Below are 18074 nucleotides of genomic sequence, written 5' to 3' on the forward strand. Positions count from 1 at the left end.
AGAAAAAAACCCAGCAGCACGCTGGTCCTGCCTCCACCATCACAGCACTATAACACAGAGATGGGCAGACTTGCTATAATGAGATCTACTTTCCTATTGTTCTCCACTGCCTCAAACCCAATCCGTTGCTTCCCAGGTGCTTTACATACTGATACACTAGCTCTCAGGGAAAAAAGGGCCACAGCTGAACAAACCCAGGCTATACATTATAAAGACAAGATATTAGTTGATCTATCTCTACAAATCTGCTGAAAATTTGAATTCCTTCTCCCTGGACAACTCATGATACCAGAGAACAGTGGAAAAAACAGAAAATAGGAACAGATTCCTGTGGCTGGAAGAGTTTCCAGAGTGTCATCTGTCTCATTATGAATTTGGGAAGAGGGTTCCTTGCAAAATTCTGCAAAAGGAGTAACTTCTCAGGGGCTACTCAAGGTTTCTGGAAAAAAACTCTACAGAATCCCAGACGCTTGCTTTCTACAACTTCTCTCGGTTCATCTGAATGTATCTGGTTTTGTGCCTAGCTTTCTGTATGTGGATAAAACACAATTTCAAGCAAGAACACACCACATGACTATTGAAAACACTGAGATTATGGTAATTCATGACTAAGACTCTACTAAGAACAGAGTGAATACATGAAACACATACAATTTTCTGATTTTCTCAATGCAGCAGCAGCTCATGTATCTAAAGCTGAAGATGGTACCAAGTGCCTATGAGGCTCTTCTCCAAGTGTGTAAGAAAATGTTTGTAAACATTACAGAAAATTAAGCTGTTGAACTGCTTGCTTTCATAGGTAAATCTTCCTCAGCAGAAGAAAGGACTTGTCACTTCCAAGTCTCGCAGGCTGCAAATGCAATTTATATACGTAGCCCAGAAAAGACTTTCCAATATAAATTATAATTTTTCAGTGTAACTGGATGACAGTAGAGTGTTACAGACAACATTATAGGAATAAAGCTAACTGAAAAATTGCAGAGAAGACTTCTCTGAAAAAAACAGGAGGCAAACTTTCCCTTACATACTGAATATTCAGATTCTTTTTCTCAAGTATTTTTCTTAGTCTTCTTGACAACTGGATGCACTCTGTTTACCAACAAGACTAATCACCAGCTGGAAACACAGCTGTAATTTAGTCTGCAACTTAACTGAAGCTGAAGTAGGTATATTTTCAGTAACAGTTTGAAACTTCAGGCCATTAAAATCATTAACAAGCTTTAAGATATGAATGACTCATCTACTTAAGTGCTTTCATAAAGAAACTGAGCCATGCATTCATTTGCTTATACAGCTGTTTTTACCATTTATCAGTGTCATGCTTATAATTTAAGTAATTTAACCACTTGAAATTTTAAAAGAGCATATTGCAATGTCCCAACATTTAAATGATCAAGAAATAACTGCAAAATTGGGTTCACTGTCTAGATATATGAATATCAAAAGAGATAAAAAACCAAATCCAACTCTGTAAGCGTATAAAAGTTTAAACAGAGTTATTCCAGTGAGTTTTTAACTTTCATCCTATTGACACTGTACGCACTGAGACAATACATTTGGCATTCACGCATGTGGGCCTTACAGCTGATTAAGGTAAAACTAGGGTTTTACTCTGGACAACCTCTCAGCTGATTCTCTGGATTGAAGGTGCCTTAGTGGCTGGCTCACAGCAAGCTCTTGGAATGAAACCCCAGATTACACTGACCTAAAGGAAATGTTGAACCCCGAGATCCCTTTGGGAGCCACACCAAAGCATTGCTTCAAAGGCACACTCCTCGCCTGGGCTAAAACACTGCAGGAGGTACTACAACCTCCAAGTACCAAAGGCACCCTCACTGCTACCTACCATTTGCTTCTTGGCTGAATACTACTTACTTTGTACACAGAACTCCACTTCTCACAACTGCTTTCAAACTAAATATCCTATAGTTTCCTCTCTGATTAACCTCTGAGGAAATCTGAAATAAATAATATATCCTTTTATTTCATGCTTTTGCTAATTGTTTCCTGAACAACTAGAGCAGTTCTCTAACTATACTTGATGATTAATAAGCTTTTAGACTTGTCCACATGAATTTTTCTATATGAGATTATAATAAAGCTTAATTCATTTAAATGAAGACTAGAATAAAAAGCTCCTCCTCTTCCACAGCAACAGAAGAAAACTAAACATAAAATCTAAAAGTAAAGGACACACAGACCAGATGTGGAAGTTTAAGATATAAACAGAAAGATAATTTCTCATCAAAAACCCAACAAATTTATATAGATTTTATCTCAAAAACCCCCCATTGGAACAGTCCACTCTATCAGATAGCACAGAATATCAAATAAAGAAGAAAAATATTTTTCACCAACTCTGAGGGTTTTTTTACTTGTGTTTGAGAATTCCACTCAATTTTTCGAAAAAGTAGTGCCAACCTCCATTTCTAACAGCGTTTCCTCTTGCGACAGATCCCCCAGATACCCTTTTATTTGTAGAAATTAATTTTTTTCTTTGTTTTAAAAGTGTAATATTCCCCTAAACTATCAATTTAGTTAAGCGTGTCAGACATTTTTGTCCTCTCTACTATCAAACAGTGTATTGAAAATAGCACCACTCATTTATTTTCCTTAGAGCACACCTACCTGCCAGTAACTTCCAGCATCTTTCTACCCTACGGTGCATTTACAAGGGTGTAGAACACCCCTCTACATCTTCACCTTTTCCTGACACCAATGCCACAAAACCATGAAATAACTCTCACACATGCAGTTTTCAACCCAATTATTCCCATATGATTTAAAGTTTGTCTTCTAGGCTTAACATGCCATAGATACCCCTCATAGCTTTGGAGAAGGAGGAAAAAACACATGCCCTAATTTTACAGGGCATTCATTATAGCAGAATGAGGATTTAACTAAATTTAATATTGAGAAAAAAACTAGAAAATCACATTTTTGGCATAGAAAAACCTACAGCGACCTTTCCATTAGTAAAGACTTCCTAGAAGGAGAGCAAATTTGGTATAATCCTTTCATGGCAATGGAATTGTGACTCCTTTGTGAAAAGCTATTTAAGAAGCATCCAACAACATGCATCTTAGCAAACTCCTGCAATGCATCTCACAAAGACATTATCCAGTTCAGACACAGTATATGAGTAGAATATTACTGCCATTTTGCAAATGCCATTATTTCAAATATTGTGTATTAAAGAGTCAGATGATTCAATCTTGAGTTCAAAAAGATTCCTTGAAATGTTAAGACAATCAGTGCAGTAGCTTTGAAACAGAATGGAACGTATTTAAAACCTCAAATGACCTGAAATATAGACCTAAAGAGAGAAACCCTTGTGACTTTGACCAAATCTGTGTGTTCCTTGTACTCCTTTCTGCTCCCAGAAGGAAAAAACCTCCAGAACAAAAGCAGACTTTAAACAGAAGTGAACAATACTCTATAAATAGCTGAAGGCTGAATACTGTCTGACCAGCTGGAAGGCACCTAAGGAGTTAGGGAACCTTCACACTCTTAACCCTGTTCAGTGAGCCTGGCAAACCTCACTGGAGAGCAAATGTTAAGATGCAGATAAACTTTTTCATAGCTGTTTTAGAAGGTAGGTATCTCCCTAATGGATAAACACTGTCATATTAAGCTGAAAAAGAAAGAATTCTGCATTCCCTCTCCACAGGACGCGCTCCTTTCCCCTCACTTGACAAAGTGAGGTGCCCACAACAATTCTGCTCTTGAATATAAGATGCCTGTTAACTTCTTATATGAGGAGACACTAAAGACCAGCAAGTGGCCAGCATAGTAAACTTAGTTTTTGAGCCACAATTAACAAACAGGCCTCACAGTTCTTTTGGTTGCTGCAGACATAAAAAGTAGTTTTAGTCTTTAAAAATTATTTCACACGGTGGAAAAAACCTGACTCTTTGCCCTGCCCTTCGGTCTGAGAAAACACACAGACAAGCACTGCCTGCAGCTGACAGCTTCGTCAGGGCAGAAGTCATACTGGATCCCTCATCCTGCTCTAACAAGAAGGAAAAAAAAAACAAACCACCAAGCAGTTTCTCTTATCAGAGAGCTTAAAAACTATATTCTGTAATAGTTTTAAATTAATTACAGAGTAACTCAGCATTTTATAAGAAAACCCAATGATGCTTAACCTCATTAGTGAAAAGAAAAATCTGTCTTCTAGTGGCACTCTTTCACTATCACAGCCATCTGAATGCTTGTGTTCTCTATTGTAAAAGCCTTCAAATACTCCTTCTAAAGAAAGACTGTCCTAGCAATCTATGTTACTTCACTTGCATATGAAGCACTACTCATTATATATATTTGTGAGGCCATAGTATAAGAATGATGATTTTTAGAAGTGTGTTTACAGCCAAGTGATATGACTTGCATCTTTAAAAAAAAAAAAGGGATCTAAAGATAATAACTGGGATGATAAACAAAAACATGTTGGCACGCAGTTTGAATAGTAAAATTTCCAGTTCCCAATTCCTCCTACTGCATTTTTAAAATTTTCCAATGGTAATTATAAGATTATCCAATATGATATTGAGTTTGTCAGTGACTTCTCTAGATATCTGCAATTATGTTCTAATACAGTCGAACTTTTCTGATTTAAAAATCCCTTAATTGTCAGGTTTCAGCTAAAGCTCCACAGATCAATGAGTAAAGACACACTCAGAATAACTCACCAGTATTTACTGAAGGTTTATGAAAAAGATTACTATAGGGAAGGAATTACTTATGAACTTTGACACTATTTCACTTCAATCAAATCTACTTTTCATTAAGAAAAGCTACTCAAATGAAACAAAGCATCGTCTGTAACTATACTTTTCAAGCACAAACATCCTTGGCACAGCTTGCTCTTAAAACCATCTTTTGTGCTTTGTAACAAAGATAAGAACCAAAGGGTGGGATTTAAAAGTTCAAGTCAGCAAAACGCTTATTTCCAAACTACTTTTTCTCTGAGGAGAAGAGGGGATAGAATGACTGGTTCAGAAATAAAAATTAGGAAAGGTCAATTTTACCACAAATATGTGAGACCAAGACAAAAAAAAAAAAAAAGCTGTCAATCAACCTAAACAGAACATAGAAAACACAAGTACCAACTGTCAAAAAAACAATGTCTTAATAACCCAAAGAATGCGGTTAAAAGGGGATGGGAAGCACCTCAGTTGCCTAAAGCAACCCTAATGAAGCTTTGGAGGTGGCCACTAATCAGATCTTAACCCTATCAGATAAAGATTACAGCTGAAGGACTCCTGCTTTTCAGGACATTTGGACAATTTTCAAGAGGGCCTGAAAAAGGCACAGCCTTGATACAGAAACTATCAAATGACATTCAGCACTTGTTTCCATTTATTCAATCCTCTAGAACCTGGACGTACAATTTTCTATCTGGCAAACTGAAAGTAAGTTGTTCAATGTAGCTGAGGGTAGACTACTTGGGACTACACATACTTGGAAAAAAACACCCTACCTTCGGAGGAAAAAAAAAAAGTTAATTAAAAAAGCTTCAAAAAGCTGTTATTACCTAAGTATTGATTTTCTCATGTGGAAATTTTGGGTAACAAAAGATCTTTCAAATAAAAACATTTCTATACAAAAACTTGTTTTTAATATATAAGTACAGAAGCAAATTATGCTTTGCATGCCCAGAATGCTCTTCCATTTTAGAGTCTTCATTAAAATCGCTTCCAAACAGGAATGACATTAAAATTTTGTAGAACAGCTGGCTAATGTGAAAACAGCAAGATGTGCTGCCAACAGAAGCACTTCTCTTTAGAAGCTGATCCTGGATTTCAGTCTGGAGTGTTTCACCATTGCTTCTGGGAAAAAAAACAAAACCTTACTGATACTGCAGTAATTTTTAATTGCTTATGTGGACTACATAAAAGACTCTGTTTACTTCCAAACTGTTAGAAAAATAAGGGAATTCGGTCATTTAAACACACTCTCAGTTTGCAGTAACTATGAGAATAACTGTTATGCCAAGGAAAAAAATGTACCAAAAGGGATCAAGAAAAATTTATACTTTGGAGGTTGAATGCAACCAGTAGTTTTGGGAAAAAAGAAGTTGGTGAAAGTTTCAGCTCCTAACACCTCAAAACATCCCTCTGAATAGCCACTTAATCACAAGAGTACTGTACAGACTTGGAACACGCTGGCCAATCCAGGTGCTGTATTACTCATATAAGTTAAGTTTTAAACCCAAGAAAAAAGTACTTGTAACAACCTTGCAAAAATCAGCCAGAATTTGGTTATGTATAGAAATATTCATCACATTGTCTTATTACCTGAAGGATGCTTTCTTCTCCCAAATGTATAACTTAGAATGCTCAACTTACCGGAAATTAATCATGGGAGACAAATTCTGGCTGTTTTCTGTGAAACAGACTCAAACAAAATTTGAAACTTTGTAAGTGTAATAATCTATAAAATTGGAGCCATCATATCATCTATGTTGAACTTTCTTAACTTGCTTCACCTTAAGAGAAGCATTTTCAGGGAAGCACCTTCCAACTGACAAATGCCACCTATCACTGCAAATTCTCAAAGCAAATCAGTCTTTCCCATAACTGGGAGAGGAGGTGGTTGCCTGCCAAGGATCTCTAATTTTGCAGAGTTTAGGGCTGGTTTTTTTTTTTCCCTACTCAATGATTGTACATTCTCTTTCAAGAGCGAGTGGGTTTCCTGCTTTGTTAAGGAGACATATTGGATCTCTCTCAAATAGAGTGAGATGCTCATTAAAATGCATTGAATACACTCAAGTAGGAAAACTGCATTTATTTACCAAATTACATCAAGGAACAACAATGAGCTGCTGCTCCTATCTAACATACGTAGATTGATTTGGGATTCATTATCTCATTGCCAAAATCAATAAATGGGCCATATTTGCTTTCTGTAGTTTTCCAGCTATCTTAATTCTATGCAGAGATCTTAATCCCCCCTGAACAAGCTGTAAGATTCAACCTCATTCACCAACACTAAACTGAAGTACTGCCTCTGCAACACAAAGATAGATGGAATAAGCTTTGAGGGAACAGTCTTTAAAATGAGACATGTTCCTCTGCAATCCCATGGCCACGGACACAGTCCGTGCAGGCCCACAGCCAAAACCACAGTGCAGTTTTAGAAATGAACTGATCCTCTAGTTCTGGGCAATTCTAGTTCAGTAATGAACTCTGGATCTTACTGAGGGAGTCTGAACAAGAGATTTTCAAAAGGACCTCACTATTATGCATGGAAAACACTAATGGCTCCAGAAATGTAAGTAGTTTAGAATAATGACACACCACAGAATTCAGATTACAAGTTTGAAACAGTTATGTGGGAGAAGCTCTACCAATAGGAGTAAAATGAATTTGAATTTTCTTCAGACAAACAACACTTTCCAATTACCTGCAAATGCAAGCAATTGTTTACTTTAGGATTTACTTACTCCAGACTTAAGGTTAAATGTTTTCTTGAACATCCAAGCACTGACCACATACAGAAATTTTGATCCCCTTTCCTTTTGCAGTTAGACATCACTAAGTGTCCCCTTAAATAAAATCTATTCTAAGGGAAAGGAGATAATGAAAGATTTAGTTCTTAAAATTAACTTCACAACATGTATTTTTTCTAGGGTGACCTTACACAGAAGCTCTTTAACAGACAGATTGCTTGATGATTAAGTGAGCTATGCTAATGTAACAAATGATCCAGGAGGCAGGAAATGATGACTTCAAATCACCAATATTTCTAAATTCAGACCTTACAGCTTTTCTATACTGTAAAAATCAAATCAACAGTACAGTCACATAATCTAGAAAGGAATTTTAGAAGTGTTCAGAGTAATAACATTACAACTTTACTAGTGAAACAATGCAATTAACTGCCTGGGTAAGTCATCATTCTTTGGCAAAATGGTTGAATTTCTACAATTACTCTGTCAGCCATATTGAGATGTGCTGCTGGCTATTAAGGGTGCTTTCAAGAAGACTTTGACCACATACCAGATAGTTCCTTAAGATGTTTTGAATGGTTTGTCACTGAAATTGTTTATGAAAAATATCCCAGACTATAACAAATCTGAGTCTGACAGCTTGGGAAGCACTGAGCTGTAAAAAAACTTAGGTCCAGAGATTCCCAAAGTAGAGTGTCTCAAGACTGGGAACTGGAATAAAGTTACAATGACAAAGAATATACTCGTTCAACTGGGACAAAAGATGTCACTAACAAAATTTCACACTGGAGTTTGCAGCACACTTTTCTGCCAGAAAGAAAGAAAGGAAAAACTATAACTTCTGTCTTCTAGAAGAGTGGCTGTTGTAAGGAAGTACTATTATATTTGAAAGAAAACACTCTGGAATCAAAATATCACTGTTCCTTTTAAAAGTCTAGTAAATGGGCACAGAAAAGATAGTTGCAGGATTTCTGAGGCTCTGAGCTCAATTTTCCTTGATTATGAATTAAGAATGGATCTAGGAGAAAGGCTGCATTTCCCCTTCAGTAGGAGCTATAATTTTTCTCAAAGATTATTTTTCTCCTCCATGCTTGAGAATTTCAGAAGTGGCACCAATCAGAGAAATGATCATGGTATTCTCTAAGTTTCAAGACTGAAGACTAACATTAAATGTAAGCGCTATGGCTCCAGTGTCAGTAACTACTGGAAAAGTGTAGAGGAGCAGCAGAAACCAACAGTCTCTGTAGGCCTCATCTGTAAGAGGAATGAGCTGAGCCAGATCATAGGAGTACTGGATCATATGTGGACTGTTTCTTGTTCATCTTCTGTTTTGCAAAGACTGTTCTTGTGTTTCCCCTCTTATACAGTACCTTTTAAGCACATAAAATACTTACTGAACATGAAAACATCAATCTAAAACTTCAAACTTAAAATGTAATTGGGATGACGGGTTCCTTTCTTATCAAGCAGAATTTCCTGCCTAGTAGACACTGGGTCAGCATCTGAACCAGCACTTTGTGAGTATGTTTTCCAGCATGCCTATCAAGCTCAATACTGAATACAATTTAGCAAACTGACAAGAAAACTGTTAAGAGGCGGAGAGAATAGAAAAGTTACTTAAGAAGCTGCTCAAAGACTTTATCCCAGCAAGAACACCACTATGTCTATATAGTTTCTGAGTGAAGAAGTATTGCCAAGCTTACTTAAAAACCTTTCTGTATACAGAATAAAACTTAATTACAAATGCACTTTAACTTTTTACACCATACTTGGGGAATAGTTACTTAGCAATATTCCTTAATGTGACTCTTTCTTCCTTTTGGTTTCCAAAAACTGATATGTCTTCCACACAATAAACATCACAGTATTAGGATGACTGAACAGTGACATGCCTTGCTGCTTCCAACTGTGTTCTAAAACATTCATCATTTGCTTGTCTTTCCTCTTTCAAACTTCATTTTGGAGAAAATTTTTCCTCTATCCATTTGAGACAGATCAAATTCTCGTAACTTGCAGACTTTTTTCTGAAGAAGTTCAATGATTAGAAATACCCATGATAAACTAAAAGACCACACAAGTTTCTCCTGTAGCTCTTTCTACAATAAAGCCAACACACAGCAACATTACTATCCCAATCAAAATCTCTCCATAAACATTTATATATCACATTCTGTGGCAGTTTTTGCAGTTTCTCTCATACCTTCTTTGTGTGCTAGAACAAAGCTCAAAAAATTAAAATAATGTAAATCAGTTGCTTAAGACCTACTACTTATATTATCCTCATTAAGGAAAAAGTGTTAGAGTTTAAAGTCTTCTGGTTGGGAATTGAGTTTGGTTAGAGACCAGCAAGAAACTACAACACACATCTGAGTCATCGGAGTCAGGTTTTCACTTTCAGCACCCTACAGTACAAGATGATGACCCCTACAATTCCAAATTAAAATCTTATATTGCTTGCTCTAAATTGTTAAGCTTAAAAAGTGTTAACAGGCTGCAAATTGAGAACCATTCATTAACCTATTTAACATAAGCACAATAGTTTTATGTTGGTCATTCATAACAATGAGGTTGTTAGGATGCTTTTCTACTTAGAAATTTAAACTTGCTGGTCTCTTCTTCAAAAATGATTTTAGTGTCTCAGCATGACTGTTGCATAATGACTATCTACCAAGTTGTTAGTATACTAGAACTTAATAAACTATCTCAAAAATTCAGGACAAAAAAAACATAGCTTTACAAACCATGGTTTATTTTACTTAAAGTAACACTGCAGAGGACATCGGTCTATATCTGACACAGAATTGAGACAAATTTAAAAGAAGTGCAGTTCAGTTGCCTTCAGTTCTTTCTGAACACGTGATACCCCAGTTCCCAAAAAGACATTTACTAAGACCACTTCCTTAAATAAATCCCAAAACACTGCAGAGATAAGCATGACAACTTCAGAGACCTACAAGAAAAAGTTACCTACATATAGTTTCACATCAGATGGCAGATACCAGTTTTTAAGAAAGCACACTGGGTTGCACAAACACAATGAAACATCATGAACACTTCTTACATTTGAAAAATTCATACCTGGGCACACTGCCTGTTAAACTTCTTTCACTTGATGATGATGATGATGATCCAGGTCTCTGATCTGCCTTCCTCCCTAGAGTCTCTGTTGCACTAGTCTGAGGTTTTTCACCTTCCTCTTCTGGCTTTTTTTTTTCAGTATCACTTTCATCACTGCCTTCTCCTAAGATGTCGTCCACCTGCCAAAGAGTGGAGGAGTCAGTTTATCTTCCAGCAGACTACTCTGTATTGATCTTTCATAATCATTGGATCACTCTTAAATCATCATTAAGAATATGCTTCAAGTTTCCTTGGCCTTCTCTATCAAAATTTAAATTAAACCTCAATGTCTTCAACACAGCTTCTGTAACAACTCTAGCAACATTTTATTCCAATAAAGTATATTATAAAGTATATTTATTCTATGTTTAGCTTAAGGTAGATATACATATACTCACATACATGATAGTCACACAAGAAACTATTATAAAAAGAGTGTTGTCTTCTGAAATTAAAGGGATAGATGATTTATACTATTGTAACATACTGATGCATACTTTCTACTAGATTCATTTTATATTATTATAACATATAGAATCACTAGGGCAAGGCATATTAAAATCTCTAGTAAGAATTCTTACATTTACAGGTATTCCTTGATACATATATAACAGTAAAGAAGTCAATTTCTAAATAATGCAGTATGAATGAAACAGAACTTACAAACCCCATTTTAACCCGACTGCCCAATTGTGCTAATTAATAAGGACAAATCTATCAAAAGACTTACATATTTCGTAAAATAATCATTTGTCTTTTACTTTTGAAAAGTTACCACAGGATTTGATAATCCTCTATAAACCTATGAATTTGCTGTGAAAAGTCTGGATCTGTTTAAACCATCACTAAAAACAAATCATACTCATGAGCCACCCTAATGAGCTTCAAAAGATTATAATCTCTTTGAGTTAGCATTCAACCTTCAGAAAGAGATGAAAACAAAGAAAATATAGGTGAAGATTCCCCCAGTCTCTCAATTTTTGTGACTGGCAGAAGACATGGAAATAAGCCATGTGTGAGCGTTTCTCTACTGATTTTTAAGAATTTTTCCTAGAAGCAGCTTATCTCAACATAAATTAAAATATGCTTTACTACTCTTTGTTCTCACTAATCCACATCTGCTTTATCACGAAAAATATCTGCATATGTAAATGGACTGAAAGTTTTCACGCTGTTTATTTGTTGCTTTTACACAAATAATCCCAAAAGCTAAAGGAAAGTTGTAAGAAAGTTATTTATTTTTGGTCATTCATAAATGGACATTTAATTTCTTTGTTTAGCTCATTAAAAGCAACTGTAAACCAATTCAACACGTCTAAAATCTAGACAGCAGTTTCAGGTATAAACTGTAGGAATTGCTAGGTCAAATCCAATAATATTAGTCCAAAAACGTTTTTCCTGTGAGCAGAAGTTGTATGCATGGCAAATAAGAATCACGGAATGCAATTAAGGGTCAGGGATACTGAAAGCACTGCTAGAGATAAGCCAACGGTGAACCAAGGAGAAGAACGTGAAGTACACAGGATGGGGATTTTTCTGTATGTACAGAACTACAGAACACAGTGAAAGTCTCAAGTGTTTTAAGTGTTACAGTTTGGGATGGGATGGCAGGAAGACCCTGCCTTTATAGATTTGGTAGAATACACTCCAGGTAGCTGATATGGCCAGTAATTGACAGCACAGAGCCACAGCTCTAACACTCCTTTCCTTCAAGTCTTTAACATTTAAAATTACAGTACTTCGTTCCAAAAGCAATACTTTTCCAGAAAGTCTTATGTTTAAAACTATGTTCTCACTACAAAATATGTTAAGGTTCAAAGGATAAAGTTAGGCTGATAGACATTCAGTATTACAGATGCCTCCCTCAAAGTGAAGTTTGATAGTATTTTAAAATATACTTTGTGTTAACAGTTTTGATAGACTAGCAGTCTAGTTATTGCCATGTCTGTTTTTCTTTTATCCTGTACAACGATAACATTATTTGTTTGAAGTCTGAAACGCCATTTAATATTAGAATTACTAGAATTAGTTGTAACAAATATATGCCATTTCTCTGAAAGGCCATATCAAATGCACATATAAATCACAGAAATACATCAAATTAAAAAAATTATTGCATATGAACATGATGTGGGATAGTCCCTAAAAATCTCTAACTAGAAAGCACCCAAAACATGAACTCCTGCTTAATTATTGGCTTATTATTTTCAGCAAATGCACTGAAAAATGTAAGTGTTACATCATCATCTTCTACAATTCTCAAAAGAAATGGAAAACAAACAATATTTTCATTGAGGCAGTGAGATTTCAGCCCATGACATTTGAGGAAGTTAATAGGCAAAAAACTTCATGAGTATCTAAACACCAACTATCTATCTATACCTGAACATATATATACACACACATACATACCTAAATTTTGAATAAATAAGAGAGTTCAAACAAGAGCGGAAACTTTTAATCTGATTCAGAACATGACAGATACAGATGTACAAAGAACCAACTATAGCTTCAGCTTATGTGATTGGATTTTATATGATTAATATAAATGGAACATAACACTTCAGAAGCAAATGCATGCTAATTCCAAATCCTACTGGTAAGATCCAGTGAAGGGATGCTTACTACTTTAGTACTCATAGCAGTTATCTTTGAAATAGACTTTTATAACCCAGCAACAATGATTAACATTGAAAAAGAAAAATGATTCATCCCTTGAAAATGATGAGGTTGATTCAGCAAGAGAATCAAAAGCCTGGCAACTCTTAAACACTCAATTATAAAAGCCAGTAAAGTCCTCATGTGACAAAGCTATTTTATTTCTCATTTAGGAGGAGCAGGGCATACACTCATGCGAAGTATAAAGACCAAAGGGCAATGAGATTTTCAGTCTCATTCTCCAATTAAGAGCTGAAAAGCAAATGAAGCTTTGCTGAAAGGGAAGTCAAAGTCTTCCCTAGTACTAACTAGCCCGATCTGCTGAAAGTGTTTTTACTCCAGAAGTTGAGTTTACACATTCAAAATGAATTAAGACTCCAAGAAAAACACCAAAAAATAAACTACTATGAGCAACTTCAATTTTTCCTTAAGTTATAGGCAATGTTTTGATACAGCTTTATGGATATGACAGAGAACTATCGTGATACATTTTTTGGAAGTAATTTTTGCTCCAACTGATTGTGTACGTTAAGGGAGAAATAGAAAAAAAAAACCTACCAAGTATTTACAAGGCGTTTTTTAGGTCTATTTCTACTGCCACAAAAACGTCTGTTCATTGTAAGCAATGCAAGCAATTAGTATTGACAGTAAGTATAGCTAAAACCCAACTCCATTTCAGCAAAAAAAACTGTGTGCCCTGAGCAATTATTTGAGATTGTGTTGAATGTATTTTATTTTAGGAAGAACTGGCAAAAAATAATATAGTCTGCCATTTGAATGTGTCAAAAGGCTTCAATATGTACCTTATATTCTCCCCGTGGTATATAAAGTCAAAAAATAATTTTAAAATGATCCTATAATCTTTACCCCTGTCTCCCCTTCCAACATTCCCTTCTGCTTTGTGCCAAACTACTGCTTTTTAGTACAGAAACTAGCTGACTACTTTAGAAACTTTAAAAGAGCAGCAAAATGAGAAGACAGAGGTAGGAAAAGGGACATTGAAAAATACGAACTAAGCAGCACTTCTGAGCACATGAAGTTAACAGTGAATGGCGGTATTAGATTGTAAATCAAACTAGAGAGAGTGGTGGCTCCATCTTTCTGGAGCTGCGCACTGAACTTGCAAACTGTCCAGTGCACAGGTGTGAAAACAGAACTGCTCAGTCTGCAGCAAAATAAATGTAAATAATACTGTAGAAGTTTGTTAACTCCACACTATAAAGTAATTTGCAGGCATGAATACAGCAGTGATAACTCTAAAGCAGGTGCAGTTATATTCCCATAACCCAGCTTGCAAGAGGTCACCCAACAGTGCACTCTAGACAGCGCACACAATCACTTGACAAATCATTACTGTGGTACAAGCACAAATGCTTGCCCTCTCTTTCCTCAAGCTCCTCAAAGTGTACACTAGGCATCTGGTAAAGCAAGGAAAGCTTTATCAAGAGAGGGACGGAAGAACTGATACTTGTGCAATTGACTTGGAAAGTTTAACTGCTCGACACAAAAGCAGCGCAATATAGCAAGGAAAGGCGAAAGGCCACGACAGGACTGCCAGAGCCCCTGCACGAGCAGGAGGAAGAAAGTGAAGTGCTGGTTCACTTAACTTTCACAGGCAGTCTCTTAATTTCAAATCCCACTGGGTTCTGTGCTAAACAGTATAATACAGATGTTACCCATATGTCAAACTTAAGCAAGACCAGGTGCTAATTATGCAACTTTATAGGTCAGAGTAAAGTTTCTGTGATAGCTGCCTATTTGAATGCTATCATCTACTGAACACGGCATTAATCTAGTTTTTACCTGTATGCGTCCCATTGTACCCTCAATAAAAACAGCTGAGTTCAACAATATATCTATAAAATATTAATTTCTAGTGAAGTCAAACAGCAAAAAAGCAAAACCAAAGTGTAAAGGAAATAGTAGTACTTAAAGACAGAATTCAATTGAAATTCCAAAACAGAACTAAGCTTTCCTAGAACAAGAAAAAATACCTGAAGTGAATCTGTATTAATGATCACAGATCAGCAGTTATTTACTGTGAATAAATTCAACAAAGAATCTGGTTTTAATGGTGTAAAATGGTTTTCTGACAAGCTTTCAGAATATCCAAATAGTTTCAAAATAAGGGAATGTATTTTTCTTCGTAATTTTTATCACTTAACTGTATTTATATTCATAATCATTTTTGTAGCTACCTTCCAACAAAAAGACACTCCCAATGATATTTACCAGTAGCTTCTTCATTTGCAATTAAAGAAATACTACAACATTTTACTGTCTTTTTGTAATAGAAAAGTATTAATTAAAGACATTACTGCTTTGTTCCTCAGCAGCTGGAGTTCCAGAATAAGAGATTTCATGGTCAAAAAGTATAATTTAAAATACATTTTGCTTTTCTAAATACTTTATGGTATATTTTGAGTGGGAGGTGATTGCCTTTTTCCTCTATGAAGGGGCACTAACCATGGGTAGCTTTTTTTAGTTTAGGCAGTAAACAGAATTTTCAGTCATATTCAGTCAGGCCTTTAGAATGAGAGCAAAACCAAACCTGTAACTTGTGCTTCCTGGCACTTGTGGTCTGGAATTATTTTCACCTATTGTTATCAAACTGCACATAGAAATATTAGCCACTCCTGGTAATAACCTTCCAGTTTCAGGATGAAAAGCAATTATGTGAGAAGAAAAAGCCTTGGCTCAATGCTGAGCATAGTTGCTATGCTCAAACTTGAAAACCAGCAATTTAATAACACCATGTGGAATTTACTTACACGGAGCCCCACCGCAATCCCTGGAGGCTGCACAGGGACCCTGATGGGAAATGAAATGGCCATGCAGCTGGAGTTTCCAATGCTTCTGACAGCACTGGCTACAATGCCATCACAAGTTTTAACTGCAGCCTTGGGCATTATTAGTCTGTCCTCCTAAAAGGCAGATCTGAAAGGAAAAAACCAAAACCCACTGCCTCTGATAATGTGACCACTTAACCTCTGCAAATGAAAAGGCAAGGTAACTGCAACTACAGGGGCACAATTCACTATATTTGGGCTTTATTACTGCAATTAATACTTTGACTAGAACAAAATAAAGTGTCACTTAGAGATTACATACCAATATTGTTACTACAAAGCACTAATAACAATCCTGTATCCTTGCTTATGATTGAATGGGATAGATTCTTCAAATAATGCCATTTAAAACTTTGAATTTCCCACCTGGAGAGCAATGTCTAGATTTGAGTAGGAACCTCGTAAACATTCTTAAGATGCCTGGAACAAATTTATGAAACTGCTAAAAGAAGCACAAGGTGAAATCCTTCCTTGATAATTAGGGTGCTGACTTAAGGATTCCAAAGTCTTTCTAAAACATAAATTTTATTCTGAAACAAGGGGAATGTCTTACAGCTGCAAGAGGACAGATTTAGATTAGATATCAGGAGGAATTCTTCCCTGTGAGGATGGTGAATCACTGGAACAGCTCAGAGAAGCTGTGGATGCCACATCCCTGGAAGTGTTCAAGGCCAGGCTGGATGGGGCTCAGCACAACCTGATCTAGTGGAAGGTGATCCTGGCCATGGCAGGGAAGTTGGAACAAGATGATCTAAGTCCCTTCCAGTCCAAACCATTATATGATTCTCTGATTATTAGTATAATGAAAACTGCTTTCTTTCATTAAATTGGTAATACTTCACTGGTGCTGGAAAGAGGAAAAAGCTCATTCCTAATTACTAATTAGTGAAATTTAAATTAAATTCACATGGACTAGAAGTTACTGATTTTAATATTAACAATTTTTTAATTCAATGACTCTAAAGAGAAAATGTCTCAAGGCAGATAATACAATCATTTATCCAAAGCCTTTCTGAGTCAGGGACAACACTGGAGCCTGGAAGCTAAGGCTTTTTCTGATTAAAAAGCCATCCATAACTCTAATCTTCCTTTCCTTTATTCTGTTTTCAAAAGAAATCCTTTGCCAAAAGATTGTTAAATAGCAATAGGCCTGTAAATTTTCATTGTAATTTTTTTAAAGGGTGAAGTCTAAGATAAAAAAATTAATAGTACCTGTGTGGCCAGAATACAGTTACTCACCTATCCAGGAGGACAGACTCAATGAGAACCACTTGAAAACAAGAACAGCATTTCAACTCCACCGTCCCTGCCCATCAGCTTATGGCTGGGATGGAAAGGAGACAGCCTGAGCCCACTGGAGGCAGCAAGTATGGAGCCCTCTGTTCCTTTGGTTGCAGCATTTCTAAAACAGTGACACCCTAGCATACATAAGAGCTCTGTGGCTGCTAAATGCAATGATTCTTCAATTAAGACTGCTGAAAATATCCATGCCAAAATTCCAGAAAAGGCTCCAACAACGTAAGTTAAGGGCCAGTGAGTAAGAGCATGATCTACAGCTACTCTTCACAGAAAGAATGTGTTTTTAGTCTGTTACTGACCATTATTTATGAAAAGTTCTGGCCTTAGGTAAGGCAAAAAAGCAAGCAGTTGGAAGAGGTTTGTCCTGGGGTTCGTTGCAGGGAAGCAATCCTCTGCTGACATGGGGAACAGAACACTGCCTCCTCAGCAGCAAATGACTTTTCAGGTCACTCTCATAGCTATAAGCAGCTGAGCCTTGCACCATGACTTTACTGCACAGAAAAGAATCCACTTAGTTTGACACCACAGAATTTTTTTCCAAATTTGGAAAAGTCTAATAATTTTTAACTTAGTTTTGATCTTAATTTTTTCTTCTGTATATGAAAACTTTTCATTTAACTTTTTTCCTCAATGAACTGAAAAGCTTTTTTTAAGTTTATTCCTACCAGCCAAATATTTAGGTACAGTTAACTGAGGAGCAA

General features: G+C 36.1%; 1 protein-coding gene across 2 annotated transcripts in view; it reads right to left on the reverse strand.

Annotated features, from left to right (window-relative positions):
- The window catches only part of CTDP1 (CTD phosphatase subunit 1), a 98016-nt gene that overhangs the window by 19980 nt on the left and 59962 nt on the right, over positions 1 to 18074 (reverse strand). For both annotated transcript variants that reach the window (XM_038122714.1, XM_038122706.1), the window contains one exon: positions 10529 to 10707. In XM_038122714.1, coding sequence (XP_037978642.1) covers positions 10529 to 10707 — 179 coding nt within the window. The remainder of the gene's footprint in view (positions 1 to 10528; positions 10708 to 18074) is intronic.

This window comes from Motacilla alba, chromosome 2 (genome assembly GCF_015832195.1).
Source record: "Motacilla alba alba isolate MOTALB_02 chromosome 2, Motacilla_alba_V1.0_pri, whole genome shotgun sequence".
NCBI classification, from domain to species: Eukaryota; Metazoa; Chordata; class Aves; order Passeriformes; family Motacillidae; genus Motacilla; species Motacilla alba.